This window comes from Oncorhynchus nerka, linkage group LG19 (assembly GCF_034236695.1).
Source record: "Oncorhynchus nerka isolate Pitt River linkage group LG19, Oner_Uvic_2.0, whole genome shotgun sequence".
Classification (NCBI taxonomy): domain Eukaryota; kingdom Metazoa; phylum Chordata; class Actinopteri; order Salmoniformes; family Salmonidae; genus Oncorhynchus; species Oncorhynchus nerka.
This window is the reverse complement of record NC_088414.1, coordinates 37,058,835-37,077,604: the sequence shown is the minus strand read 5'-3', so window position 1 is coordinate 37,077,604 and position 18,770 is coordinate 37,058,835. Positions and strand designations below refer to the sequence as shown.

The window sequence follows — 18,770 nt, the reverse complement described above, 5'->3', positions numbered from 1 at the left end:
AGGCAGAAGGATCCGTATTCTATTCCAGAGATAGGTATATAGAACCTGAGTGTTCCAGGCAGAAGGATCCGTATTCTATTCCAGAGATAGGTATATAGAACCTGAGTGTTCCAGGCAGAAGGATCCGTATTCTATTCCAGAGATAGGTATATAGAACCTGAGTGTTCCAGGCAGAAGGATCCGTATTCTATTCCAGAGATAGGTATATAGAACCTGAGTGTTCCAGGCAGAAGGATCCGTATTCTATTCCAGAGATAGGTATATAGAACCTGAGTGTTCCAGGCAGAAGGATCCGTATTCTATTCCAGAGATAGGTATATAGAACCTGAGTGTTCCAGGCAGAAGGATCAGTATTCTATTCCAGAGATAGGTATATAGAACCTGAGTGTTCCAGGCAGAAGGATCCGTATTCTATTCCAGAGATAGGTATATAGAACCTGAGTGTTCCAGGCAGAAGGATCCGTATTCTATTCCAGAGATAGGTATATAGAACCTGAGTGTTCCAGGCAGAAGGATCCGTATTCTATTCCAGAGATAGGTATATAGAACCTGAGTGTTCCAGGCAGAAGGATCAGTATTCTATTCCAGAGATAGGTATATAGAACCTGAGTGTTCCAGGCAGAAGGATCCGTATTCTATTCCAGAGATAGGTATATAGAACCTGAGTGTTCCAGGCAGAAGGATCCGTATTCTATTCCAGAGATAGGTATATAGAACCTGAGTGTTCCAGGCAGAAGGATCCGTATTCTATTCCAGAGATAGGTATATAGAACCTGAGTGTTCCAGGCAGAAGGATCCGTATTCTATTCCAGAGATAGGTATATAGAACCTGAGTGTTCCAGGCAGAAGGATCAGTATTCTATTCCAGAGATAGGTATATAGAACCTGAGTGTTCCAGGCAGAAGGATCCGTATTCTATTCCAGAGATAGGTATATAGAACCTGAGTGTTCCAGGCAGAAGGATCCGTATTCTATTCCAGAGATAGGTATATAGAACCTGAGTGTTCCAGGCAGAAGGATCCGTATTCTATTCCAGAGATAGGTATATAGAACCTGAGTGTTCCAGGCAGAAGGATCCGTATTCTATTCCAGAGATAGGTATATAGAACCTGAGTGTTCCAGGCAGAAGGATCCGTATTCTATTCCAGAGATGGGTATATAGAACCTGAGTGTTCCAGGCAGAAGGATCAGTATTCTATTCCAGAGATAGGTATATAGAACCTGAGTGTTCCAGGCAGAAGGATCCGTATTCTATTCCAGAGATAGGTATATAGAACCTGAGTGTTCCAGGCAGAAGTATTCTATTCCAGAGATAGGTATATAGAACCTGAGTGTACATGTTTTATTCACACATTAAGAGGATAATATTTGTATTGAAAATGATCTGATAATCTGTGCTCTGCTTTTGACCAATGAGCCCTGGTTACAAGTAGTGGCCTATATAGGGGGCAGGGTGCCATTTTGGATGCACACAATTTGTATTTATTTATCTTTATTTAACTTGGCAAGTCAGTTAAGAACAAATTCTTATTTACAATGACAGCCTAGGAACAGTGGGTTAACTGCCTTGTTCAGGGGCAGAACGACAGATTTTTACCTTGTCAGCTCGGGGATTCGATCTTGCAACCTTTCGGTCACTAGTCCAACGCTCTAACCACTAGACTACCTACCGCCTCAATGCCTCACCTGGATCCAGTTTGTTTCATTGGCCAAGTGGAAGTTATTGCATCAGAGGAAATTCTCTATATGAAGATAGACCAGTAGTAAGCATGTCAGTTGGTTACCACGGTAACACACAGTGAGGAATCTGGTGTAGGGTGAAGTTGGCCATAGACACTGATCTTTGGTCTGTTTAGCATTTTCCCCACTAATGGTTAAGGTTGGGATTGAGGGAGGGATAGCTGATCCTAGATCTGTACCTAAGGAGAACTGGTTGGGGTGTTGAAACGTCCTGTTAACGCCTCTATTGACATCTCTCTCTGGAGAGGAGCTGTTTCCTGTTTGTGACAGTGTCAGTTAGTGGTGGATTGAAGCTGTGACACAACTAGAATGTCAGTAGGAAAGCTACACATCGCTCTTTTTTCAATTTGTTGTACTTTTTTTCCTCTCCTCTGCCCTCTACTACCCTCACTCCCTCCCTCACTCCCTCCCTCCTCCCTCCCTCTCTCCCTCTACTACCCTCCCTCCCTCCCTCTCTCCCTCTACTACCCTCACTCCCTCCCTCCCTCCCTCCCTCTCTCCCTCTACTACCCTCACTCCCTCCCTCCCCTCCCTCCCTCTCTCCCTCTACTACCCTCACTCCCTCCCTCCCTCCCTCCCTCTCTCCCTCTACTACCCTCACTCCCTCCCTCCCTCCCTCCCTCTCCCTCTACTACCCTCACTCCCTCCCTCCCTCTCTGCCTCTCTCCCTCTCTCCCTCTACTACCCTCCTCCCTCCCTCCCTCCTACCCCCTCCCTCTCTCCTCTACTACCCTCACTCCCTCCCTCCCTCTCTGCCTCTCTCCCTCTCCCTCTCCCTCCTACCCTCCTCCCCCTCCCTCCCTCTCCCTCCTCTCTCTCCCTCTACTACCCTCACTCCCTCCCTCTCTCCCTCTACTCCCTCACTCCCTCCCTCCCTCCTCCCTCTCTCCCCTCCCTCCCTCCCTCCCTCCCTCTCTCCCTCTACTACCCTCCTCCCTCCCTCCCTCTCTCCCCCCTCCCCCTCCCTCCCTCCCTCCCTCCCTCTCTCCCTCTACTACCCTCACTCCCTCCCTCCCTCCCTCTCTCCTCTACTACCCTCACTCCCTCCCTCCCTCCCTCCCTCCCTCTCCCTCTACTACCCTCACTCCCTCCCTCCCTCCCTCCCTCTCTCCCTCTACTACCCTCTACTACCCTCACTCCCTCCCTCCCTCCCTCCCTCTCTCCCTCTACTACCCTCACCCCCTCCCTCCCTCTGCCCTCTCCCTCCCTCTACTACCCTCACTCCCTCACTCCCCCTACCCTCACTCCCTCCTCCCCCTACCCTCACTCCCCTCCCTCCCTCTCTGCCCTCTCCCTCTCCCTCTACTACCCTCCTCCTCACTCCCTCCTCCCTCCCTCACTCCCTCTCTCCCTCTCTCCCTCTACTACCCTCCTCCTCTCCCTCACTCCCCTCCCTCCTCCCTCTCTCCCTCTACTACCCTCACTCCCTCCCTCCCTCCCTCTCTCCCTCTACTACCCTCACTCCCTCCCTCCCTCCCTCTCTCCCTCCCTCCTCCCTCCCTCCCTCCTCCCTCTACTCTCCCCTCTCCCTACCCCTCCCCCCCTCTCTCTCCCTCTACTACCCTCACTCCCTCCCTCCCTCTCTCCCTCTACTACCCTCACTCCCTCCCTCCCTCCCTCTCTCCCTCTACTACCCTCACTCCCTCCCTCCCTCCCTCTCTCCCTCTACTACCCTCCTCCCTCCCTCCCTCCCTCTCTCCCTCTACTACCCTCACTCCCTCCCTCCCTCCCCTCTCCCTCTACTACCCTCACTCCCTCCCTCCCTCCCTCCCTCCCTCCCTCCCTCTCTCCCTCTACTACCCTCACTCCCTCCCTCCCTCCCTCTCTCCCTCCCTCCCTCCCTCTCTCCCTCTACTACCCTCACTCCCTCCCTCCCTCCCTCCCTCTCTCCCTCTACTACCCTCACTCCCTCCCTCCCTCTCTCCCTCTACTACCCTCACTCCCTCCCTCCCCCTCCCTCCCTCCCTCCCTCCCTCCCTCCCTCCCTCCCTCTCTCCCTCTACTACCCTCCCTCCCTCCCTCTCTCCCTCTACTACCCTCACTCCCTCCCTCCCTCTCTCCCTCTACTACCCTCCTCCCTCCCTCCCCTCCCTCCCTCTCTCCCTCTACTACCCTCACTCCCTCCCTCCCTCCCTCCCTCTCTCCCTCTACTACCCTCACTCCCTCCCTCCCTCCCTCCCTCTCTCCCTCTACTACCCTCACTCCCTCCCTCCCTCTCTGATCTCCCTCTCTCCCTCTACTACCCTCACTCCCTCACTCCCTCCCTCCCTCACTCCCTCTCTCCCTCTACTACCCTCACTCCCTCCCTCCCCTCTGCTCTCCCTCTCTCCCCTACTCTCCCTCCTCCCTCCTCCCTCACTCCCTCCCTCCCTCCCTCCCTCTCCTCTACTACCCTCACTCCCTCCCTCCCTCCCTCCCACACCTACTCTTACTCCCTCCCCCTCCCTCCCTCCCTCTCTCCTCTCTCCCTCTACTACCCTCCCTCCCTCCCTCCCTCCCTCTCTCCCCTCTACTACCCTCACTCCCTCCCTCCCTCTCTCCCTCTACTACCCTCACTCCCTCCCTCACTCCCTCCACCCTCCCTCCCTCCCTCTCGCCTCCTACTACCCTCACTCCCTCTCCTCCCTCTCTCCCTCTACTACCCTCACTCCCTCCCTCCCTCCCTCCCTCTCTCCCTCTACTACCCTGACTCCCTCCCTCCCCTCCCACACTCTCTCCCTCTCTCCCTCTCTCCCCTCACTCCCTCCTCCCTCCCTCCCCCTGAGGGCTCTCCCTCACACCCTACCCTCCCTCCCTCCCTCTCTGCCTCTCTCCCCTCTCTCCTCTACTACCCTCACTCCCTCCCTCCCTCTACTCCCTCTCTCCCTCTCTCCCTCTACTACCCTCACTCCCCTCCTCCCTCCCCCTGCCTCTCCCTCCTCTCTACTACCCTCACTCCCTAACCCTCCCTCTCCCCTACTACCCTCACTCCCTCCCTACCCTCCTCCCTCTCCCTCCTACCCTCTCTCCCTCTACTACACTCCCTCCTCCCTCCCTCTCTCCCTCTACTACCCTCACTCCTCCCTCCCTCCCTCCCTCCCTCCCTCTCTCCCTCCCTCCCTCCCTCCCTACCCTCCCCTCCCTCCCTCCCTCTCTCCCTCTACTACCCAAACTCCCTCCCTCCCTCTCTCCCTCTACTACCCTCACTCCCTCCCTCCCTCCCTCTCTCCCTCTACTACCCTCACTCCCTCCCTCCCTCCCTCACTACTACCCTCACTCCCTCCCTCCCTCTCTCCCTCTACTACCCTCACTCCCTCCCTCCCTCCCTCTCTCCCTCTACTACCCTCACTCCCTCCCTCCCCCTCCCTCCCTCCCTCCCACCTCCCTGTCTCCCTCACTACCCTCCCTCCCTCCCTCCCTCCCTCTCTCCCTCCCTCCCTCCCTCTCTCCCTTACTACCCTCACTCCCTCCCTCCCTCCCTCCCTCTCTCCCTCTACTACCCTCACTCCCCCTCCCTCCCTCTCCCTCTACTACCCTCACTCCCTCCCCCTCTCTCCCTCCCTCCCTCCCTCCCTCCCTCCTCCCTCCCTCTCTCCCTCTACTACCCTCACTCCCTCCCTCCCTCCCTCCCTCTCTCCTCTACTACCCTCCTCCCTCCCTCCCTCTCTGCCTCTCCCTCCCTCTCTCCCTCTCCTACCCTACTACCCTCTCCCTCACTCCCTCTACTACCCTCACTCCCTCTCTCCCTCTACTACCCTCTCTCCCTCCCTCCCTCTCTGCCTCTCTCCCTCTCTCCCTCTACTACCCTCACTCCCTCACTCCCTCCCTCCCTCTCTCCCTCTCTCCCTCTACTACCCTCACTCCCTCCCTCCCTCTCTCCCTCTACTACCCTCACTCCCTCCCTCCCTCTCTCCCTCTCTCCCTCTACTACCCTCACTCCCTCCCTCTCTCCCTCTACTACCCTCACTCCCTCCCTCCCTCCCTCCCCCTCTCTCCCTCTACTACCCTCCTCCCTCCCTCCCTCCCTCCCTCTCTCCCTCTCTCCCTCTACTACCCTCACTCCCTCCCTCCCTCCCTCTCTCCCTCTACTACCCTCACTCCCTCCCTCCCTCTCTCCCTCTACTACCCTCACTCCCTCCCTCCCTCTCTCCCTCTACTACCCTCACTCCCTCCCTCCCTCCCTCTCTCCCTCTACTACCCTCTCCCTCCCTCCCTCCCTCCCTCTCTCCTCTACTACCCTCACTCCCTCCCTCCCTCCCTCCCTCCCTCCCTCCCTCCCTCCCTCCCTCCCTCCCTCCCTCCCTCCCTCCCTCCCTCCCTCTCTCCCTCTACTACCCTCACTCACTCCCTCCCTCCCTCCCTCCCTCCTCCCTCCCTCCCTCCCTCCCTCCCTCCCTCCCTCCCTCTCTCCCTCTACTACCCTCACTCCCTCCCTCCCTCCCTCTCTCTCCCTCTACTACCCCTCACTCCCTCCCTCTCTCCCTCTACTACCCTCACTCCCTCCCTCCCTCTCTCCCTCTACTACCCTCACTCCCTCCCTCCCTCCCTCCCTCTACTACCCTCACTCCCTCCCTCCCTCCCTCCCTCTCTCCCTCTACTACCCTCACTCCCTCCCTCCCTCCCTCCCTCTCTCCCTCTACTACCCTCTCCCTCCCTCCCTCCCTCTCTCCCTCTACTACCCTCACTCCCTCCCTCCCTCCCTCCCTCTCTCCCTCTACTACCCTCACTCCCTCCCTCCCTCCCTCCCTCTCTCCCTCTACTACCCTCCCTCCCTCCCTCCCTCTCTCTAGATGTCCTATTCTCTAACTAGGTTTGCTATCTATGAGACAGTCAGAGACATGTTGAGCAGCAGTAACCAGGGGCCCATGCCTTTCTACCAGAAGGTGCTGCTGGGGGCCTTCGGAGGTAGGGACATACAGACACACACACACACAGGCTTGCTCAACCACGCATGTATGCTGAACACACGCTGTCACAGTCTGAGGGTAATGCGCCCACACACAGTCTGAGGGTAATGCGCCCACACACAGTCTGAGGGTAATGCGCCCACACACAGTCTGAGGGCAATGCGCCCACACACAGTCTGAGGGCAATGCGCCCACACACAGTCTGAGGGCAATGCTCACACACACAGTCTGAGGGCAATGCTCACACACACAGTCTGAGGGCAATGCTCACACACACAGTCTGAGGGCAATGCTCACACACACAGTCTGAGGGCAATGCTCACACACACAGTCTGAGGGCAATGCTCACACACACAGTCTGAGGGCAATGCTCACACACACAGTCTGAGGGCAATGCTCACACACACAGTCTGAGGGCAATGCTCACACACACAGTCTGAGGGCAATGCTCACACACACAGTCGGAGGGCAATGCTCACACACACAGTCGGAGGGCAATGCTCACACACACAGTCTTGTACAGCCAACCTTGTGGGGACACACAATTCAGTCCCATTCAAAATCGTATTTTCCCTAACCTTATCCCTAAAACTAACCCTAGCTCCTAACCCTAACTTAATTCTAACACTAATGTTTACCCTAACCCTAAACCCCTAGAAATGGCATTTGACCTTGTGGGGACAAACAAAATGTCCCCAGTTGGTAAAACCTTAGTTATCTTATCATAATAATTCCACACTAATCTCTGTCATGCGTCTAGGTTTTACTGGCGGGTTCATTGGTACTCCTGCAGACATGGTGAACGTCAGGTCAGAGAAACACCTTGTTAACACACACAGCTCTCTTGCATTTTCTGATAGTTATTCAATAGTTATAGTTAGGTTGTATGATGTATATTAATGTCATGTTTGAACTAATACACTCGTTTTGCTCCTCAGGATGCAGAATGATGTTAAACTTCCCCCAGAGCTGAGGAGAAAGTGAGTTCCTGACCATTTAGACCACATGACATGTTGTTGATCTGACAATGTCTAACTCTGTCTCTCTCTCTCGGTCTCTGTCTCACTCTCTGTCTCTCTCTGTCTCTGTCTCACTCTCTGTCTCTCTGTCTCTGTCTCTCTCTGTCTCTCTCTCTCTCTGTCTCTCTCTCTCTCACTGTCTCTCTCTGTCTCTCTCTCTGTCTGTCTCTCTCTCTCTGTCTCTGTCTCTGTCTCTCTCTCTGTCTCTCTCTCTGTCTCTGTCTCTGTGTCTCTCTGCTCTCTCTGTCTCTCTGTCTCTCTCTCTCTCTCTCTCTCTCTCTCTCTCTCTCTCTCTCTCTCTCTCTCTGTCTCTCTCTCTCTCTGTCTCTCTCTGTCTCTGTCTCTCTCTCTCTGTCTCTCTCTCTCTCACTGTCTCTCTCTGTCTCTCTCTCTGTCTGTCTCTCTCTCTCTCTCTCTGTCTCTGTCTCTGTCTCTCTCTCTCTCTCTCTCTCACTGTCTCTGTCTCTCTCTCTCTCTCTCACTGTCTCTCACTGTCTCTCACTGTCTCTCTCTGTCTCTCTCTCTGTCTCTGTCCTCTCTCTCTCTGTCTCTCTCTCTGTCTCTGTCTCTCACTGTCTCTCACTGTCTCTCACTGTCTCTCACTGTCTCTCACTGTCTCTCTCTCTCTGTCTCTCTCTCTCTGTCTCTCTCTCTCTGTCTCTCTCTCTCTGTCTCTCTCTCACTGTCTCTGTCTCTCTCTCTCTCAGCTACAAACATGCTGTGGACGGTCTCTTCAGGGTCTTCAGAGAAGGTAGGAATGTGTGATTTGTACTCAAAAAGATGAAATGACAAGAGACCCGTTATGAGTTTAGAGAGGAAGCCACACACACTATCACTCCAATGCAAAACATTTGATAAAAAATAGAACGATAGAAAGCTTTTGTTTTCTGCTGCTCCCTGCTCATTACCCCCCTGTGTATGACCCTTCCCCTCTGACCGTGTGTAGAGGGGGTGAGGAAGTTGTTCTCAGGAGCCACCATGGCCTCCAGCAGAGGAGCTCTGGTCACAGTGGGACAGGTACGACCGCACAGCACCTTGGGAAATGTAGTTTATTAATAGCGTTATGTATAGCAGTAGATTGTATGGATTAGGAGAGAGACTCTAGTTGGTTGTCTTTAGGTCTTCTCTTTATCTACTGATTTGTCTTTGGAATGTATTTGGAATTATAACCCATCTCATGTTCCTCTCTCCATCTCACCCTCTCTCTCCATCTCACCCTCCTCTCTCTCTCCATCTCACCCTCCTCGCTCGCTCCATCTCACCCTCCTCGCTCTCTCCATCTCACCCTCCTCGCTCTCTCCATCTCACCCTCCTCGCTCTCTCCATCTCACCCTCCTCGCTCTCTCCATCTCACCCTCCTCGCTCTCTCCATCTCACCCTCCTCGCTCTCTCCATCTCACCCTCCTCGCTCGCTCCATCTCACCCTCCTCGCTCTCTCCATCTCACCCTCCTCGCTCGCTCCATCTCACCCTCCTCCTCGCTCGCTCCATCTCACCCTCCTCGCTCTCTCCATCTCACCCTCCTCGCTCTCTCCATCTCACCCTCCTCGCTCGCTCCATCTCACCCTCCTCGCTCTCTCCATCTCACCCTCCTCGCTCTCTCCATCTCACCCTCCTCGCTCTCTCCATCTCACCCTCCTCGCTCGCTCCATCTCACCCTCCTCGCTCGCTCCATCTCACCCTCCTCGCTCGCTCCATCTCACCCTCCTCGCTCTCTCCATCTCACCCTCCTCGCTCTCTCCATCTCACCCTCCTCGCTCTCTCCATCTCACCCTCCTCGCTCTCTCCATCTCACCCTCCTCGCTCGCTCCATCTCACCCTCCTCGCTCGCTCCATCTCACCCTCCTCGCTCGCTCCATCTCACCCTCCTCGCTCGCTCCATCTCACCCTCCTCGCTCGCTCCATCTCACCCTCCTCGCTCGCTCCATCTCACCCTCCTCGCTCTCTCCATCTCACCCTCCTCTCTCCCTTCCCCCTCCATCTCCCTGTCTATCACTGCCCCGATCTCCATCTTTCTATCTTTCTCTACATATCTCTTTCTCCCCGCCCTCTCTCTCCTCCCTCCTCTCTGTAGTTGGCATGTTATGACCAGGCTAAACAGCTGGTGCTGTCTTCAGGCTTCATGGGCGATAACATCCTCACACACTTCCTGTCTAGCTTCATCGCTGTGAGTAACCGGGCTTCTTATTGGTTAAAATAGTGCAGAGTGCTGGTTGGATAGAATGTGATATGATAACAATGACATAGTTCATTGATACAGTAACTCAAAGAAAACAAATGATATGTCTCTCTGTCTGTGTCTGTCTGTCTGTAGGGAGGATGTGCTACGTTCCTGTGTCAGCCTCTAGATGTGATGAAGACCAGGTTGATGAACTCTAAAGGAGAATACTCAGTAAGTTACTCTATCCATCCCTCTCTTTTCCATCTCTCCATCCATCCCTCTCTTTTTCATCTCTCCATCCATCCCTCTTTTTCATCTCTCCATACATCCCTCTCTTTTTCATCTCTCCATCATCCCTCTCTTTTTCATCTCTCCATACATCCCTCTCTTTTTCATCTCTCCATCCATCCCTCTCTTTTCCATCTCTCCATCCATCCCTCTCTTTTTCATCTCTCCATCCATCCCTCTCTTTTTCATCTCTCCATCCATCCCTCTCTTTTTCATCTCTCCATCCATCCCTCTCTCTTTCATCTCTCCGTCATCCCTCTCTTTTTCATCTCTCCGTCATCCCTCTCTTTTTCATCTCTCCATCCATCCCTCTCTTTTTCATCTCTCCGTCATCCCTCTCTTTTTCATCTGTCCATCCATCCCTCTTTTTCATCTCTCCATCCATCCCTCTCTTTTTCATCTCTCCATACATCCCTCTCTTTTTCATCTCTCCATCCATCCCTCTCTCTTTCATCTCCATCCATCCCTCTTTTTCATCTCTCCATCATCTCTATCCATCCTTCTCTCTTTCATCTCTCCATCCATCTCTCTCTTTTTCATCTCTCCATCCATCCCTCTCTTTTTCATCTCTCCATACATCCCTCTCTTTTTCATCTCTCCATACATCCCTCTCTTTTTCATCTCTCCATACATCCCTCTCTCTTTCATCTCTCCGTCATCCCTCTCTTTTTCATCTCTCCGTCATCCCTCTCTTTTTTATCTCTCCATCCATCCCTCTCTCTTTCATCTCTCCGTCATCCCTCTCTTTTTCATCTCTCCGTCATCCCTCTCTCTTTCATCTCTCCATACATCCCTCTCTCTTTCATCTCTCCATACATCCCTCTCTTATTCATCTCTCCATACATCCATCTCTCTTTCATCTCTCCATACATCCATCTCTCTTTCATCTCTCCATACATCCCTCTCTCTTTCATCTCTCCATACATCCCTCTCTCTTTCATCTCTCCATACATCCCTCTCTCTTTCATCTCTCCATACATCCCTCTCTCTTTCATCTCTCCATACATCCTCTCTTTTTCATCTCTCCATACATCCATCTCTCTTTCATCTCTCCATACATCCTCTTTAAACCCTATTTTCTTCCCTTCATCCAACTCTCTCACCATGTAACTGTGTGTTTCAGGGTGTGATACACTGTCTGAGAGTGACGGCTAAAGAGGGACCCATGGCCTTCTACAAGGTGAGACACACACACACACACACACACTGGCAGTCCCAGAAACCCATCTAGCAGACCAGCCTAATAACCTTCGCTCTGTGTGACTGTCTTTCTGACAGAGACTATAGTTACTAACTGATCTTGTAATCCTGGGTTTTACCTTATATATATGAATGCTGGGTCTTACCTTAACATATATATGAAGGCTGGGTCTGACCTTATATATATGAAGGCTGGGTCTTACCTTATATATATGAAGGCTGGGTCTTACCTTATATATATGAAGGCTGGGTCTTACCTTAACATATATATGAAGGCTGGGTCTCACCTTAACATATATATGAAGGCTGGGTCTCACCTTAACATATATATGAAGGCTGGGTCTCACCTTATATATATGAAGGCTGGGTCTTACCTTAACATATATATGAAGGCTGGGTCTCACCTTAACATATATATGAAGGCTGGGTCTTACCTTAACATGTATATGAAGGCTGGGTCTCACCTTAACATATATATGAAGGCTGGGTCTTAACATAACATATATATGAAGGCTGGGTCTTACCTTAACATATATATGAAGGATGGGTCTTACCTTAACATATATATGAAGGATGGGTCTTACCTTAACATATATATGAAGGATGGGTCTTACCTTAACATATATATGAAGGATGGGTCTTACCTTAACATATATATGAAGGCTAGGTCTTTCCTTAACATATATATGAAGGCTGGGTCTTAACATGTATATGAAGGCTGGGTCTTACCTTAACATGTATATGAAGGATGGGTCTTACCTTAATGTATATATGAAGGCTGGGTCTTTCCTTAACATATATATGAAGGCTGAGTCTTACCTTAACATATATATGAAGGCTGGGTCTTAACATGTATATGAAGGCTGGGTCTTACCTTAACATATATATGAAGGCTGGGTCTTAACATGAATATGAAGGCTGGGTCTTACCTTAACATGTATATGAAGGATGGGTCTTACCTTAACGTATATATCAAGGCTGGGTCTTACCTTAATATATATATGAAGGATGGGTCTTACCTTAATGTATATATCAAGGCTGGGCCTTACCTTAATATATATATGAAGGCTGGGTCTTACCTTAACATATATATGAAGGCTGGGTCTTACCTTAACATATATATGAAGGCTGGGTCTTAACATGTATATGAAGGCTGGGTCTTACCTTAACATATATATGAAGGCTGGGTCGTACCTTAACGTGTATATGAAGGCTGGGTCTTACCTTAACATATATATGAAGGCTGGGTCGTACCTTAACGTGTATATGAAGGCTGGGCCTTACCTTAACATATATATGAAGGCTGAGTCTTACCTTAACATATATATGAAGGCTGGGTCGTACCTTAACATATATATGAAGGCTGGGTCTTACCTTAACATATATATGAAGGCTGGGTCTTACCTTAACATATATATGAAGGCTGAGTCTTACCTTAACGTATATATGTAGGCTGGGTCGTACCTTAACGTATATATGAAGGCTGGGTCGTACCTTAACGTATATATGAAGGCTGGGTCTTACCTTAACATATATATGAAGGCTGGGTCTTACCTTAACATATATATGAAGGCTGGGTCTTACCTTAACATATATATGAAGGCTGGGCCTTACCTTAACATATATATATATATATATATGAAGGCTAATGTGAATCCTGGGTAAAGGTCTTAATTTACACATCAGGGTCTTGAGTAATTTACCAAATCAGATGGAAGGGTATTGGCTGACTGTCCCATCCAGTGTCAGGGCCTAAACATATGGTCCAAGCCTGTCCAATGGGATTGCAAGGTTGTAATCAACTGTCCATCCCTGTGTAAAGGTCTTGACTAACTGCCCAATTGCATTGCAAGGTCTTAATGTACTGTCCAATCACGTCAGCATGTAGATCAACTGTCCAATCCCGTGTCAGGGTCTTGACTAAGTGCCCAATGTTCAATCACATGTAACAATGTTGGATAGGTCTTGACTGACTGTCCAATGACGTGTCAGAATGCTAACTAACTGTCCAATGGGGTTGCAGGGTCTTGTTCCTGCAGGGATCCGTCTGATTCCTCACACGGTGCTCACCTTCATCTTCCTAGAGCAGCTCAAGAACAACTTCGGCATCGTCATCATCTCCTGAGCACGCTCCATGACCTACGACCTTTACCCTCTAACCCCTGTCCCCTGCAAACGTCAACCAATCCCCTGTCACTGCCACAGTGCCACCCCACCCCCCCATGGCCCTGAGCTGTCCAATCACACAGAGAGGTGGTTGTAGGGATGGAACGTCTGCTATGCTATCCTACCCAGCCCTCTTTCACCTGCTCTGGAAATCAACCAATCCCCTGTCACTGCCACGGTGCCACACCCCCCCCATGGCCCTGAGCTGTCCAATCACACAGAGAGGTGGTTGTAGGGATGGAACGTCTGCTATGCTCTCCTACCCAGCCCTCTTTCACCTGCTCTGGAAATCAACCAATCCCGTGTCACTGCCACGGTGCCACACCCCCCCATGGCCCTGAGCTGTCCAATCACACAGAGAGGTGGTTGTAGGGATGGAATGTCTGCTATGCTCTCCTACCCAGCCCTCTTTCACCTGCTCTGGAAATCAACCAATCACCCGGGGAAAAGACTATGAAGGAACTGCCTACACCTGCACCATCACAGCCTTGTCCACAGGAAGAGTTGTCATAGCAACGCCAGTCAAACCTTGCTGTGACATCATCTTCATGTCTCTGTCATCATCAATAGTGCCATTCTCAATGGGGGCTGCGCCTCAAATCATACACTATTCCCTATGTAGTGCATTACTTATGACCCTTAATCTGTAGTGCACTTAACATGTAGCTCTGGTCAGAAGTAGTACACTACGTAGGGAACATAGTGCCACCTGAGTTCACTCCCTAAACAGTGTTAATGTGTTTATACTGTAGCCTTCCACCATCATCATCATCATGTATCACCCAAACCTGTTCCATTACACACCACACCAGTCCTCATCTATTACTGGCAGTGTACTAGCTGTAGTAGTATGTATTACTAGCAGTGTACTAGTTGTAGTAGTATGTATTACTAGCAGAGTACTAGTTGTAGTAGTATGTATTACTAGTTATAGTAGTATGTATTACTAGCAGTGTACTAGTTGTAGTAGTATGTATTACTGGCAGTGTACTAGCTGTAGTAGTATGTATTACTAGCAGTGTACTAGTTGTAGTAGTATGTATTACTAGCAGAGTACTAGTTGTAGTAGTATGTATTACTAGTTATAGTAGTATGTATTACTAGCAGTGTTGTAGTAGTATGTATTACTAGCAGTGTACTAGTTATAGTAGTATGTATTACTAGTTATAGTAGTATGTATTACTAGTTATAGTAGTATGTATTACTAGCAGCGTAGTAGTATGTATTACTAGCAGCGTAGTAGTATGTATTACTAGCAGCGTAGTAGTATGTATTACTAGCAGCGTAGTAGTATGTATTACTAGCAGCGTAGTAGTATGTATTACTAGCAGCGTAGTAGTATGTATTACTAGCAGCTTAGTAGTGTGTATTACTATAATGTATTATGTATGACTGTAAATCACTACCACATTGTGGTTCTAACTGAAACCATTTCAGAGACTGTCACATCGGGGGGGTGACGGTGACAACGGGTCCTCTTCCTGTTCATAACACTGTAACAGCGGCAGGTAGCCTCGCGGTTAAGAGCGTCGGGCCAGTAACCCGAAAGGTTGCCGTGTCGAATCCCCGAGCTGACTAGGTAATACATCTGTTGTTGTGCCCTCGAGCAAAGAAGACACTTAACCCTAATGGCTCTGGATAAGAGCGTAAATTATTCAAATGGTCATGTACTGTGACAGGTCAGTGCTATTCCTGTTCATAATTGATGCTTATTACTGTGACAGGTCAGTGCTATTCCTGTTCATAAGTGATGCTTATTACCCTAACAGGTCAGTGCTATTCCTGTTCATAGGTGATGCTTATTACTGTGACAGATCAGTGCTATTCCTGTTCATAAGTGATGCTTATTACTGTGACAGAGCAGTGCTATTCCTGTTCATAAGTGATGCTTATTACTGTGACAGGTCAGTGCTATTCCTGTTCATAGGTGATGCTTATTACTGTGACAGGTCAGTGCTATTCCTGTTCATAAGTGATGCTTATTACTGTGACAGGTCAGTGCTATTCCTGTTCATAAGTGATGCTTATTACTGTGACAGGTCAGTGCTATTCCTGTTCATAGGTGATGCTTATTACTGTGACAGGTCAATGCTATTCCTGTTCATAAGTGATGCTTATTACTGTGACAGGAGATCAGTGCTATTCCTGTTCATAAGTGATGCTTATTACTGTGACAGGAGATCAGTGCTATTCCTGTTCATAAGTGATGCTTATTACTGTGACAGGTCAGTGCTATTCCTGTTCATAAGTGATGCTTATTACTGTGACAGGTCAGTGCTATTCCTGTTCATAGGTGATGCTTATTACTGTGACAGGTCAATGCTATTCCTGTTCATAAGTGATGCTTATTACTGTGACAGGAGATCAGTGCTATTCCTGTTCATAAGTGATGCTTATTACTGTGACAGGAGATCAGTGCTATTCCTGTTCATAAGTGATGCTTATTACTGTGACAGGTCAGTGCTATTCCTGTTCATAGGTGATGCTTATTACTGTGACAGGAGATCAGTGCTATTCCTGTTCATAAGTGATGCCTATTACTATAACAGGAGGTCAGTGCTATAACTAGAATCGTATGAATCTCACGTCATCATCATCTCGGAGACATCTGTGAGTGGCATTGGGTGACATAGGGTCCTATTCCTGCCTTTAAGGGATGCTGCATAACATGTTAATGCCATAACCCCATGGCTATAAAGCCATCACATGCTTACAGACAAAGGTACTACACAGAAGAAGTTGCCCCTAGGCACTGATTCTGGGTCAGACATTAGTTGCATCCCCCTACCAGTTAAAATTACTGTTGGGGCTAGGTGATCTGATCCTAGATCTGTGGTTAGGGACAACGGTAGAAATTCCCACCAAGGACAATGTGACGAGGAGATATAACTGGACAGAGATGAGAGACGTATAGTGAATAGGTTGTACCCAGGAGATCAATCAGAGATACTGTGAGTTAGAGAGAGATACTGTTTACTGGGACCTAGATGAAACTGCTGTCTTTAAGGCACTTTATTAAACACACACACACACAGGTGCACTCAAACACACACACACACACACACACACAGGTGCACTCAAACACACACACACAGGTGCACTCAAACACACACACACAGGTGCACTCAAACACACACACATAGGTGCACTCAAACACACACACACACACATAGGTGCACTCAAACACACACACACACACACACACACACACACACATAGGTGCACTCAAACACACACACACACACATAGGTGCACTCATCTAAGACAAACAGACAAACCCTACAGGTAACTTTAAGCAGTTATCTGTATGTAAATAGGGCCGTTTGGGGGACACACCCCCACATTGAGTTCCAGTGAGTCAGGATGCCTTTCCCTCTGTGGCCTCCAGGGGGCAGCATGGTACTGTGTGTGTTTGGGAGACTGGTCATTATGAATGAGTAACATGATTATTAACAGACACTTAATGTCTCTGTGTGACTGAGAGAGAGGATTCATTCATAAACCCTACTGTGAGGTTGTGTGCGTGTGCTTGTGAGTGTGTGTTTCAGTTCATTGTTTGACTGTATTTGATGGGCCATTATTAAAGAGTGGTATTAGGAACCACCCCTTGTACACATGCACACACACACACACACACAATCTCTAGGAATGGAAATGAGATTGTAGGACCCAGCTCTGTGCGGCTGTACATGTATGGGTCTGTATTTTGTAGATTGTTTTTTGAATTAAAATACTAATAATTAATAACTGTCATTGTCTCTGGTGTGTGGTGGTGGGGGACGTAATGGATCTCCTTGCTGACGTGGGGGGGGACGTAATGGATCTCCTTGCTGACGTGGGGGGGGACGTAATGGATCTCCCTGCTGACGTGGGGGGACGTAATGGATCTCCTTGCTGACGTGGGGGACGTAATGGATCTCCTTGCTGACGTGGGGGGACGTAATGGATCTCCTTGCTGACGTGGGGGGACGTAATGGATCTCCTTGCTGACGTGGGGGGACGTAATGGATCTCCTTGCTGACGTGGGGGGGGACGTAATGGATCTCCTTGCTGACGTGGGGGGACGAATGGATCTCCTTGCTGACGTGGGGGGACGTAATGGATCTCCTTGCTGACGTGGGGGGGCGTAATGGATCTCCTTGCTGCGTGGGGGGACGTAATGGATCTCCTTGCTGACGGGGGACGTAATGGATCTCCTTGCTGACGTGGGGGACGAATGGATCTCCTTGCTGACTTGGGGGGGGACGTAATGGATCTCCTTGCTGACGTGGGGGGGACGTAATGGATCTCCTTGCTGACGTGGGGGGACGTAATGGATCTCCTTGCTGACGTGGGGGGGGACGTAATGGATCTCCTTGCTGACGTGGGGGGGACGTAATGGATCTCCTTGCTGACGTGGGGGACGCAATGGATCTCCTTGCTGACGTGGGGGGGGACGTAATGGATCTCCTTGCTGATGTGGGGGGACGTAATGGATCTCCTTGCTGACGTGGGGGGGACGTAATGGATCTCCTTGCTGACGTGGGGGGACGAATGGATCTCCTTGCTGACGTGGGGGGGGACGTAATGGATCTCCTTGCTGACGTGGGGGGGACGTAATGGATCTCCTTGCTGGCGTGGGGGGACGTAATGGATCTCCTTGCTGGCGTGGGGGGACGTAATGGATCTCCTTGCTGGCGTGGGGGACGTAATGGATCTCCTTGCTGACGTGGGGGACGTAATGGATCTCCTTGCTGACGTGGGGGGACGAATGGATCTCCTTGCTGGCGTGGGGGGGACGTAATGGATCTCCTTGCTGACGTGGGGGGACGTAATGGATCTCCTTGCTGACGTGGGGGGGGACGTAATGGATCTCCTTGCTGACGTGGGGGGACGTAATGGATCTCCTTGCTGACGTGGGGGGGACGTAATGGATCTCCTTGCTGACGTGGGGGACGTAATGGATCTCCTTGCTGACGTGGGGGGACGTAATGGATCTCCTTGCTGGCGGGGGGACGTAATGGATCTCCTTGCTGACGTGGGGGGACGTAATGGATCTCCTTGCTGACGTGGGGGACGTAATGGATCTCCTTGCTGACGGGGGGACGTAATGGATCTCCTTGCTGACGTGGGGGGACGTAATGGATCTCCTTGCTGACGTGGGGGGACGAATGGATCTCCTTGCTGGCGGGGGGGGGGATCTCCTTGCTGACGTAATGGATCTCCTTGCTGACGTGGGGGGCGTAATGGATCTCCTTGCTGACGTGGGGGGCGTAATGGATCTCCTTGCTGACGTGGGGGACGTAATGGATCTCCTTGCTGACGTGGGGGG

General features: G+C 50.6%; 1 protein-coding gene and 1 long non-coding RNA gene across 2 annotated transcripts in view; one reads left to right on the top strand and one right to left on the bottom strand.

Annotated features, from left to right (window-relative positions):
* Window positions 1–17,210, top strand: part of slc25a10b (solute carrier family 25 member 10b) — a 41,065-nt gene extending 23,855 nt beyond the window's left edge. The window contains exons 3-11 of the mRNA XM_065004921.1: window positions 6,510–6,624; window positions 7,387–7,435; window positions 7,565–7,606; window positions 8,353–8,396; window positions 8,592–8,662; window positions 9,719–9,811; window positions 9,959–10,036; window positions 11,217–11,273; window positions 13,317–17,210. Coding sequence (XP_064860993.1) covers window positions 6,510–6,624; window positions 7,387–7,435; window positions 7,565–7,606; window positions 8,353–8,396; window positions 8,592–8,662; window positions 9,719–9,811; window positions 9,959–10,036; window positions 11,217–11,273; window positions 13,317–13,418 — 651 coding nt within the window. The 3' untranslated portion in view covers window positions 13,419–17,210. The remainder of the gene's footprint in view (window positions 1–6,509; window positions 6,625–7,386; window positions 7,436–7,564; window positions 7,607–8,352; window positions 8,397–8,591; window positions 8,663–9,718; window positions 9,812–9,958; window positions 10,037–11,216; window positions 11,274–13,316) is intronic.
* Window positions 1–18,770, bottom strand: part of LOC135562488 (uncharacterized) — a 260,529-nt gene that overhangs the window by 125,890 nt on the left and 115,869 nt on the right. The gene's annotated exons all lie outside the window — the stretch shown is intronic.